General features: G+C 40.9%; 1 protein-coding gene across 3 annotated transcripts in view; it reads left to right on the forward strand.

Moving 5' to 3' along the window:
• Positions 1-11,542, forward strand: part of LOC140127229 (TRPM8 channel-associated factor homolog) — a 38,364-nt gene extending 26,822 nt beyond the window's left edge. For all 3 annotated transcript variants that reach the window (XM_072147655.1, XM_072147654.1, XM_072147656.1), the window contains 3 exons: positions 6,420-6,659; positions 9,040-9,374; positions 11,013-11,542. In XM_072147655.1, the coding sequence (XP_072003756.1) occupies positions 6,420-6,659; positions 9,040-9,374; positions 11,013-11,258 (821 nt within the window). In that variant the 3' untranslated portion in view covers positions 11,259-11,542. The remainder of the gene's footprint in view (positions 1-6,419; positions 6,660-9,039; positions 9,375-11,012) is intronic.
• The last annotated feature ends 409 nt before the right edge of the window (positions 11,543-11,951 follow it).

Consider the following 11,951-nt stretch of genomic DNA (forward strand, 5'->3'; position numbering starts at 1 on the left):
TTCGAGTAACGAGCCCCATTGAAATCAATGGGAGACCCGAGCATTTTTTAGTAAAATTAAAAACTGAACGAGCACTGTGAAAGAACACAGTGCAGAACAGATTGCAGATGTTCGGGAGACACGCGTGCAGAACGATGTTCTCTGCAATAGTATTTGAAGAACAATATGTGTGAAGAACAACTTGGAAACATCTGCAAGTTGTTCTTCACACATATTGTTCTTCAAATACTATTGCGGAGAACACCGTTCTGCAAGCGTGTCTCCGGGACATCTGCGATCTGCTCCGGAGACACGGTGTTCTCCGCAATAGTATTCGAAGAACAATATGTGTAGAGAACAACTTGCAGATGTTGTCAAACATCTGCAAGTTGTTCTTCACACATATTGTTCTTCAAATACTATTGCACCGTGCAAGCGTGTCTCCGGAACATCTGCGATCTGCTCCGGAGACACGCGTGCAGAACGGTGTTCTCCGCAATAGTATTTGAAGAACAATATGTGTGAAGAACAACTTGCAGATGTTTGACAACATCTGCAAGTTGTTCTCTACACATATTGTTCTTCGAATACTATTGCGGAGAACACCGTTCTGCACGCGTGTCTCCGGAACAGATCGCAGATGTTCGCGAACATCTGCAATCTATTCTGCACAGTGTTCTTTCACTGTGTTCTTCAATTAAATGATTAAATTAAATGTTTTAATTGTATTTTTTTACTGTTCTTTACTTTTTTTTTTTAAATTAAATGCTCGTTATCGAGCAGGGCAAATACTCGTCCGAGCAACGAGCCGGTCCGAGTATGCTAATACTCGACCGAGCATTAAGCTCGGACGAGTATACTCGCTCATCACTATTCTTAATGTAGCAGAACCCTTGAATAAAGAACCAATGATTTATTTTAAAAAATCTGGATGTATTTAACCCTTTATAATGACTATACTACAGTGTGTTTTCATGGCTTTTGCAGAAGGAAGCTCTGCTGATTTTATGCTATGCATACTACATTACCTAAGCCCAGACGATTGAGACTTATTGGAGAAAGTAAAATGTTTGTTAAACCTCTGGTTATTAAAACTTTCAGTACCAGACCAAATTTCATATATTGGTATGCATCAGATTACATTAAAATAACATCTAAACTATTTTAATGTATTTAAATAATATTTTTCACAGTTTTTAAGAACAATAGAGGCTTTAATCTAGGATAGAGTTTTTTTAAAAAATTCCATATAAATTTTTCAGTAACCAAAAAAATAATGAAGAATTAAAAAAAAAAGTTATTATGTTATGTAAATGACAGTGAAACTGCATATCAAAGCATTTTGCTATGTGTGATATTAAGCAAACCCATACTTTTTACTTAGTTTTCATTTTAGGTCATCATGTTGCATTTGTAGTGGTGTAGTGGTACACTTCTTGAAAGTAAACAGAAAAGTTGTTACTGTAACAAATATAGACATCTTAGGGTAATATTTGAAGGGTATGGCTTTGGCATATTGTTTTTTTCCCACAATTTTAATGGAAAATTACAGAACATTTGAAACAAAATTGGAAATGTTTTGCATACGTATATATCTGATAGTAAAACATTACTTGTGTGCAAATTTACTAGGAAAAACGGATCAAATCTATTTTTGCTACTTCAACTCATAATAACTTTTTCCATAATTTATTAGTCATTTTATAATATCCAAATTAAATTATTTCTGTTTTGACTTTCAGTTTGCCTTTTTGTCAAAGTTTATATTGTAGTGGCCCAGACATGTAAAACACAAAATTATCCCTACAAATTACTTTGACATATAAACATAGATTAAGATATTATTTTAGGAGAAGATTGCAGACTTAGCATGTTGCTATTCTATCAGATATTTAATTGGAAGCTTGCAAAAAATGTAAAAGAAATGGATATTTTTCATAAATGCATATAAAGTTATGTGGTTGCTAATGGTAGATGGGGATAAAACAAGGCCTAAGATTGATTTTACTATTTGAGCAGATAATGGGGTTGCCCCACATGTGTAAAATTTCTGCATGTTGGACCACACATAATATTCAAAATGAATTTTTCCATTTTTAAACAATTTTTATTGAATGAATAAACCGGAAATGCCGGGTTACAAGACTGCCCAGAAAAATCCCTCCCAGGGGACAATGTTGCGTAGGTAGTATTATAAAGCAGTCTGGTGGCAGCCCGCCTATTGATAAAAACGCAGTTTGCCTAAAGATCACCCACACGGGGGATATGGAACAGCAGCACAATTTGCCACATACATTTACCATGCAGGGTTTATCTAATAACAGGTTTCACCTGGTTTACTGACAGGGTCCATGATGTCACGGGTGGTCCCGCGACCCATATGGCGGGACACGGGCTCCCCGGGGCTCGCAGGCATGGCGCCGGCGCAGTTTACCCTTCCCGCGCCTGATTCCCTGACGAGCTCCGTGTGCGTGCGCGGCACTTCCGGAAAATTCAAAGGGCCAGCACATCGTTAATTGGTGCGCTGGCTGAACTTCCCCTTTAAAAGCCTGCACCTTCCTTACTGCCTTGCCGGATCTTTGTGCTTCACAGTCTGAGAGAAAGCTCTTCTGCGATTTGCCTGCGTTCCTGTGTCTCCTGCGTTCCTGTGTCTCCTGCGTTCCTGTGTCTCCTGCGTTCCTGAGTCCCTCCGTGTACCAGTGTTACCTGAGCTCCTCCGTGTTCCTGTGTACCAGTGTTCCTCCGTGCTGCTGTCCTGTGTGCTGTGTTCCCGTACCCATCTGCTTGGACCTCCTGTTGCTGACCCCGGATCAGACTCTGACGTTGCATCTCTGCCGCCTGCCCTGACCTTGTGCCTGGACTTTATCCTCGAGATTGTCTGCCGTCGCTGTACCCTGACCTTGGCCGCCACTGCAGACAAGTCACGCCTGAGGAATGACCTGGTGGTACCATGCCGCAGCTTGTCTAACACTCCTTGCGGCGGGCTCTCGTAAAAACTGGGTACCACTTAGACTCCGGTCCCAGTTAGTGGCTTGTGTCATCGTCTGCAGTGGTCCAGAGGATCCACACCCGCAAGCCTGACAGATGACTTCCAGTGGACTGCAATGTGAATTCTGGCAGCCATACAGATATACTGACACAATTTATGAGCTTGAAATGTTAACTTCTGTAGTTTATCTGCCAACAACAGTACTTCAGGAGTGGGTTTCACAGTCATTTTCAGGACCATTGGAATCATTTGAGCTACATGACTCCAAAATACAGTTACCCTCGGACATGACCACCAAGTGTAGGACATCGTTCCCATAATTTTTTCATTTTTAATTTGAGATTGCCATTTTGCCATGTTTAACTTTTGGACTCCATGTTGGGTCTGTAACTGCCCATAGAGGCAAAGCACAGAATTAGCACCCCAAATGTAAACATGTTGAAGTTTATTATTTATTAGATAAGGTATGGCCCTGGAATTTTTTTCAAAATTTCATTGGCAATTTGCATAAAATCTTATAAAACTACTGTATTGCAGTACATGGCATTTTTACATAGGCTCTTTGTAATTAATCTTCAGAATCCATGCAGCCTCGGGTCTGACAGAGACCCCAGGCTGTCTTGGCAACCGATCGTTGCTCCCTGATTACGCCCGGGAAGCACCATTTGTAACAAAGATGGTGGAGCCCACGTGCTGCTGTCTTGCAGTTACTACTCTTGCAGCAAAGTCCACCTCTGTATGTAGATGGCTCAGTGACTAATAACTACTTTCTGTTTCACCATCATAAAAACCATCAAAACAATCATCAGTTGAAAAAATGCTGTACACTTTAAATTAATGATATGGAATATCAAATAAATATAATCAATATTAAAGTTTATGAACCAATTGTTACAAATCAATTGATGATATGATTAATCATATAAATATATTGAAAGGAAGTTTATGTAACAAATCAATTGATCATATGACCATCCAAATAAATAATAAACTGATAAACTTTATGAATGATCAAATATAGAAAATCAAAGCTTATGTAGATCAAGTATTGCAAAAGAACTGATCATATGTTTGTTCAGATAAATATAATGAAACAAAGTTTATGAACAATGAAATATAAGTAATCAATTGATCATAGAAATCAGATAAATCAATGTAATAAACAGATCTAATATAGCAAATCAATTTATTATATGACTGCTTAGATAAATAATGAACTGAAACTTGTGTCCGATCAAACATATGAGTGTGCCCCCTCTGGCAGGATATGCTATTCTTTTAGCTTTTACTTCCTGGATTTTATAAATAAAGGCTTTTTAAAATTATGCAAACTAGCCTGAGGGGCTTCTGGCTCTATAAGTGTTAAACTGATTGGACTTGATTAGGAAAGGTGCACAACTGTCTAATTAAGACCTCATAGCTTGCAGTGCATGTCAGAGCACAAGGGAATCATGAGATTAAGGAATTGCCCATGGATCTCAAATAATTGTGGCAAGAAAGAGATCTAACCAAGGTTACTAAAGAATTTCTGCAGCATTCAAGGTTCCTAAGAGCACAGTGGCCTCCATAATCCTTAAATGGACGAAGATTGGGACGGCCAAAACTCTTCCTTGACCTGGGTGTCCAGCCAAATTAAGCAATCAAGAGAGAAGAGCCTTGGTGAGAGAGGTAAAGAAGAACCCCAAGATCACTGTGGCTGAGTTCCAGAGATGCGATATGGGAGAAAGTTCCACAAATTCAACTATCACTGCAGCCCTCCACCAGCCGGGGCTTTATGACAGAGTGTGCCAACAAAAGCCTCTACTTAGTGCAAGACATATGAAAACTTGCAGACAGTTTGCAAAAAACACATGAAGGACTCCCAGACTTTAAGAAACAACATTTTGGTGTTAATTCTAAACAGAAAATCAGGCACTGTTAATCACCTTCCAAATACAGCCCCAACAGTGACCCATGGTGGTGGAAGCATCATGCTATCAAGGTGTTTTTCTGCTGCATAAGACAGGACTAATGGTTGCAATTGAAGTAAAGATCATTGAGGCCAAGTACAAAGATACCCTGGATGAAAACCTTTTCCAGAGTGCTCTGGACCTCAGACTGGGCCAAAGGTTCTCTTTCCAACAAGACATTGACCATTTGGACACAGCTAAAATAACAAAGCAAAAGATTTTTTTTTCATCTAACTAATTGGTTGCAATGATACAAAGAGAGAAAAATATAAAGGGGTCTTAATAATATCCGTACACACTGTGGGTGTCATTTACTAAGGGCCCAAATCGCGTTTTTCCGACAGATTATCCGAATATTTCCGATTTGCGCCGATTTTCCCTGAATTCCCCCTGAGATTTTGGCGCACGCGATCAGATTGTGGCGCATCGGTGTAGCCATGCACGTGACGGAAATTGGGGGGCGTGGCCATAAAAAGCCCGACAGATTCAGAAAAACCGCTGCATTTTTTAAAAAAAGTGTCGCTTGACACGTGCTTACCTGCACCCAGCGTAGGACGGTGAAGTTCAGTGCACTCCGACGGACTTCAGCGCAGCAGCAACACCTAGTGGACATCGGGGGAACTACCTTAGTGAATCCCGGCCGGACCCGAATCCTCCACAGAGAACACGCCGCTAGATCGCAACAGGACCGGGTAAGTAAATCTGCCCCTGTATCTTTCTTAAGCAGGAATCCTACAATGAGGAGGAAAAAGGGTAGCTGTCATATATATATTGCCGTGTAGCAGTCAGGAATGGTTTACGGCTACCTGCCAATGTAGCATCTGTGCAGTAAGTCTGCAGCGTAATACAGTAGCACTATAGTATTTAGGAAATATGATCCATAGCAATTACATAACATGTCATGCATTGCTAAGATTGAGCTCCTCACCTTTCAACACATGGGTTGAGCTCTATCCCCTTTCCATGGCAAAACCACAGAATTAAACACATCAGAAGCTAGCCATTTCTAATGTCTGTCTAAGGCTTTGGATTAGGCTACATGGGGAATAGTATTCTGAAAAAATATACAATTCATGAAAATCTTATTTACAGTTCATAATTTTATGCATTTATTTGCAGCTCCTTATTTTACAATATTGGGGGTCATTTACTAAGGGCCCGAATCGCTTTTTTTTCGCCGGGTTTCCTGAATCTTTCCAATTGTGGCGCATCAGCGAGGGAATGCACGCAACGGAAATCGGGGGCGTGGCCGAGGGAAAACCCGACGGATTCGTAAAAAATGCGCCCAGGGTAGGATGGTGAACTCCAGTGAACTCCGACGGATTTCAGCACAGCAGTGACACCTGGTGGACATCGGGGGAACCACCTTAGTGAATCGCCGGAAGACCCGAATCCTCGACTGAGAACGCGCCGCTGGATCACGAATGGACCGGGTAAGTAAATCTGCCCCATTGTGTCATGTGATGTCTAATTGTATTATTTAATGCATGTCTTCTTTGCAGGACAAACCAGCAGTTCCTTATGGATGGAAACACTTCGCTCTTTAGCAGCTCCTTGGGCTGAGCTCATTACAGAGAACATTATCCTTACTGTCCCTTCTGATGCAATCCGCTCACTAGAAGATCCGGAAGCTGTGTTGTGTTTATGGGATAAGATTATGGAAGCAGTAGCTGATCTTGCTGCTGTACCAAAGAAACTGCCTCGTCCAGAAAGACTTGTTGCAGATGTTCAGATCTCTGCAGGTAAGGAATAGTATAAATGTCCTTTCGGCCTTGATATCCATGAGATTCAAGACATCTTGCAAATGCCCAGTAGGCAGGTCCCCCATGTGCTCAGAATCTTCAACTATTTCAGCAAATTCCTCCTACTTGATTGGAGGATCTGTATACAAAGTATTTTCTAATTATTATGCATTTAAATTAAGATGAATTTTCTATATTTTGTTAATAAAACTATCCTATCCCTCTAACTTTCCAACAAACTTTTCTCTATTTGCTCCCCAATTTTCACAATGTACAATTTATTGGATACAGGGGTGAATTGGGAAATTATAGTGGCCCTGGAAAAAAATCTAAAAATGGCCCCATGTTATAGGCGGGGTCAAATGTGGCAGGTGTAGTATGAACAAGTAGGAGGAGTTAACAAACTGTTAGCCACAGCCACGTGGTTGGTAGATATCCCATGGCAAAACAGACAGGCACACTGGACAGAGCTGACACCCCATGCTTTCCAATGGCAGTTCAGCTCCGATGAGGAGCTGAAATTACATCAGCTCCATGATGTACTATTACTGACTGGATTGCTAACTTATAGCACTCCATGCAGTAATAGTACATCAAGGAGTGCTAACAGGTTAATAAAGGGGCTGTCTGGAGGCAGAAAAACACAGCTGCTTCCTTCCAAAATGTGCTGTTCTTCTAACCAGGGGCAGTTTTTGGTATTGCAACTAAGCACCATTTACCTCTATACAGCTGAGTAACAATACTGGCATAAAGTTGCATGTGCCATTGTTATTCAAAGAAATAATAATAATTCCTTTATTTATATGGTTCACACAGATTACACAGCTCTACACATAGCTTGGCAAAGCGGTCCCTGTCCCCAATAGGGCTCACAATCTAATCAACCTACCAGTATGCTTTGGAGTATGTGAGGAAACTGGAGGACCCGGAGGAAACCCAAGCAAAAACAGAGAGAGAACATACAAACTGTTTGCAGTTGTTGACCCTGGGACTTGAGCCCAGGTCCCCAGCGCTGCAAGGCTGAAATGTAACCACTAAGCCACCGTGCTGCCCCACTTGACATACCCTTTAATGCATATTTAGGTCTGTTTCTTGGTGTGTAAATCAATGACCTAGCAGTGGAGATTTATAGACTGACCACAGTGCAGATGTTAGTCCATGTATCTTAGTAATAAATCATACAATAAATCCCTGCTTCCCCACAGAACAACAGCTCCAAACTGTAATCAATATTTCCAGCAGGGACTCCTTGTACCATAATGACTATGATGCATTGAGTCCCATCCTCTGCCTGGCCAACCTGGGCCAGTGTACCCCTTTCCCCCAGTGCCCATTTTTGTTTCCTTTTTTCACTGCCCTCCGTTGAAAATTCATATTTTTTTATTTTTCTGTGTACAGGCTTGTTTTCTGCATATCAAATTTTACTTCATAGTGATGGTATTTTAGATTTCATGCTGCTTACTGGGAAGCTATACTGATTGCGGCTGTTAGTTCCGGTCTGTATAGAGAGGCCTTCTCCATACCCCCTCTTAATGGCATTATAATGTAATTTAGCTTTCATCTGGACATTTGTGTCTTTTTTTGTTTTGTCTTGTTTTTGTACTTGTTTGATATATCTTAGAGGGTACTTATGAGACAGCAGAGTCTCTTATTTTTCTGTAACCCCTTCTAAACTTTTGCCTGCACCTTCACTGGATTGGAGTGTATTTGCGCCAAAATTGCAACTTTTTATTGCGATTTGAGCCTAAATTGCTGTGTTTTTATACATCAACATCTGGATTATAGAGACATATCAGGTGCAACACTGAAAACTGTATTCCAATGAACCTGGCTCCCCGAGTGGAAATGTAGCAAATTTGGGTGCAAATATACAAATGCGCCAAAAAAGTCTTACAATAAAATCCTAAGATAAATGACCCTCGTCATTCGTGATTAGAAAAAAATGTAAATAGAAAAGTGAAAAAGCACATAGAAAAAAAAGGTCAGTATGCTGAATGAGTCCTGAAAAAGGACCTGTAACCTTAAAAAAACGCTCTACGAGCTGCTTACTAAATTAAGCAGATCCCTAGCTCTACCCCATTATTAGCAGTGTTAATGGGGTTTTCCCACAAACAACAGTCTGCTCCATTAGTCTAACTGAGCGACTAAGGGTCCGACGGACCCGAGGGACCCCTTGTTTTCGTGATCTGTGGGGGTCTCATCACTTACTGATCAGCAAGTTAGGCCCTATCCCGTGGATAGAGCCTAACTTGCGTTTGTAGGAAAAGCAGCCATTTTCATAAATGCAAGGGGAAATAGTTGGGGGTGATTTCTTCATCGATCTTTTAATTATTTGAAGTTTACATCCATTTTATTGTTTTTTCTTTTCTTATTCCTATAGGTTTTATGCATGCTGGATACCCAATTATGTGCCAACTGCCAACAGCACCTACTTTAGTAAGTGTTGAAAAAATAAAGAATGGTCAGTGGGGGGCCACACATGAACTTGGTCACAACCAGCAAAGGGGAGTTTGGGAATTGCCCCCTCACACCACAGAAGCCACCTGTAACCTGTGGTCAGTATATGTGCATGAAACCGTGCTGGGAATCCCAAGAGATAAAGCTCATCCTGATCTCAAACCTGACAAAAGAGAAGATAGAATCCAGCAGTACATGAAGAATGGAGCAAACCTTAATGACTGGAATGTATGGACAGCACTTGAGACTTATCTTCAGGTACTTTACACTAATACTTTCTTATCACACCCTAAAAAGTAGGGGAACTCACAAAATATGTTTTATAAAAAGTCTCTTCATTTTATTTCATCAACAATAAAACATATATTTTGCAATTTCTTTCCACTTAAAATGATCCCAAGATAAATTGGGGCTCAGGCAGCCCAGCTATAGCAAGTCAGAGATACATTACATTGCATTGCAGTGTCATATGTTAGCATTCCCGTCATTTGTATACACTTTTTTTCCTTTCCGTAATAAAGGTTCAGTTTTACCTTGCTGCTGTGGATACCGTGCGCCCCTCGCCCTGACGCGCGTTTCGCCTATTGCTTCCTCAGGAGGCTTTCTTGTAACCTTTTTGGCACTAAGAAATTATAAAGCATTATATAGAGAAACTGTCAGCTTTGTTTCTGTAATATCATATTGGAGTCCAGTATGGTGCTGTGTCCCTCCACCATCTCACACTTAGTTGTGCATCATACAATTTAGTAGAGCTATAATTTACATAAATCCGTGAAGGGGTGTTGTTAGAGTCGTAAAAGATCCGCGGCACGGGCCCCAATGCATATGTCTTGAATTGTCATTAGTCACCATTCCTGTACATAACCCTCCTCAAATGAGCCTCCGCCAAAACCAACTGAAAATACAGGAGAAATCTCTACCTATTCCATCCAGAGCCTGTGGCTGATGTGTCCTCGGAGTGAAGTAGTTCTCTATCTCCTCCATTAGGCCCAGCATCACCATGTCTCCTCTTCAGCAATGGATGTCCCTCACAGCACTCCACCAGAAATTAATGTTCCCCATAGCTTCATAGCTCCCCAACAACTGATGCCCCCCATCAATTGATTTTCCCCCAAACCCCCCTACCACCACCGAGTAATGGATGTTCCTTACAGCGCCCCCAAAAAAATTAAGTTTCCCCATAGCTCCTCATAATGTATAGCCCCCCCCTGATCAACTTCCATACAAACCCTGGACTGTAAATTAAAAGAAAAAATAAAATCTAATACTCACCTGCCTTCCATCCTGCTTCTCCCCTTGCGGTACAAAATGCGGTGACATCATTATATTGCATCTCTGGCACTGTAGTCAGCTGCTGGAAGCAGGAGACATGGTGTAATGATGTCACCGTGTCTACTGCTATCTATAGTGAAGGGCGGTGCTAATAGTACTCACAGTACTTCACTGCATCTGGAGAGGATGAAGATAGAGGTGAGAGTGGAGAGTGTCCTTCTGAACCTTTTGGCCTAGAGATGCTCCTTATTCAGTGCATGTTTGATGTTTTTTCTAATTGTCAGAGTAGGAGAATTTACCACTGTGCGGTGGAGAGGAGGAGGAGGTGACCCCTCCCCCCTCCATTTAGATAAGCGGCGCAAAACCGCACACACGGGGAACGGTAGAGCTTGCTCTATCTTTTCCCCGTGTATGGCGCGGAACAGTGACATACGTCGTCGAGCCGCCATTGCCGTTTATGGGGACGTATATGTGCGTCCCCACAGATGGCTGTCTGAATGTACCCTTAATCAATACATACAATTTAATTGTTTAAATTATAATATATTGATTATTTATCCTGCAAAGACAGAATGGTACAAAACTAACCTCATTAATGGATTACATTTTGTTTTATTGTTTCAGCTACAGGAAGGTTTTGGTTGGAGTCCCTTTAAGCGTGTTTTTGCAGAGTATCAGATAATGACCAATGTCAGTAATCACAATAATGTTAAGATGAATCTTTGGGCAGAGAAGTTTTCTGAAGCTGTCAATAAAAACCTGGCACCATTTTTTAAGGCCTGGGGGTGGCCCATTGATGAAGAAACCAGCAAAAAATTGTCTACATTGTCTGCATGGGAAGAGAATCCAATGAAGAAATACACAAAATAAATACAGATTAAATAAGAGAAATACTTCAAGTAAACACTTTAAGATGAATGCACATGGCTTGACAAAAATTGTATGCATATAGGCTAGTAAATAATGTAACCGACTCTTATAGCGTTTGCATACGTAATACATAATAGCTACGTAATAGCTACGTAATAGTTCTTGCATAATTCAAGACTATGATTTAAATACTTATGATTCTATGAGTATAATCATCATAATATTAATAAATACAATACATATGTGCTCAATATATAAATGATTTAATAAATGATTGAGATTCATGTTTGGAGTACATTTTTTTCTGGTGACCCTTGCAATATCTGATCCTAACCCACATATTTGTTAACATATTTGTAGAGCGCACAACATTTTGTGTATTATAGTACTGCTAAATAATGATAACAAACAGCGCTTTGTGGATCCGCTGTTCTATCCAGCTGGTTTGACTTCGGGCCACACTAAGGATTTTGGTCTAGGTGTTTCAGGAAACACTGGTGCAACGCATCAGGGACAGGCTAGGTGTAGTCACAGACTGTTTAGATTTCCAGGCAGGTAGCAATCCAGCAGAATCCAAACTGCTAGTCAAAGGTCAGGGGCAGGTAGCAAAAATGTCCAAGATACAGGCCAGAAGTCAGGGCAGGCAGAAAAGGATGAGAGTTAGATCAAGCTGGGGAGTCAGAAAACTTTGCA

This window comes from Engystomops pustulosus, chromosome 4 (assembly GCF_040894005.1).
Source record: "Engystomops pustulosus chromosome 4, aEngPut4.maternal, whole genome shotgun sequence".
In the NCBI taxonomy this organism is placed as follows: Eukaryota; Metazoa; Chordata; class Amphibia; order Anura; family Leptodactylidae; genus Engystomops; species Engystomops pustulosus.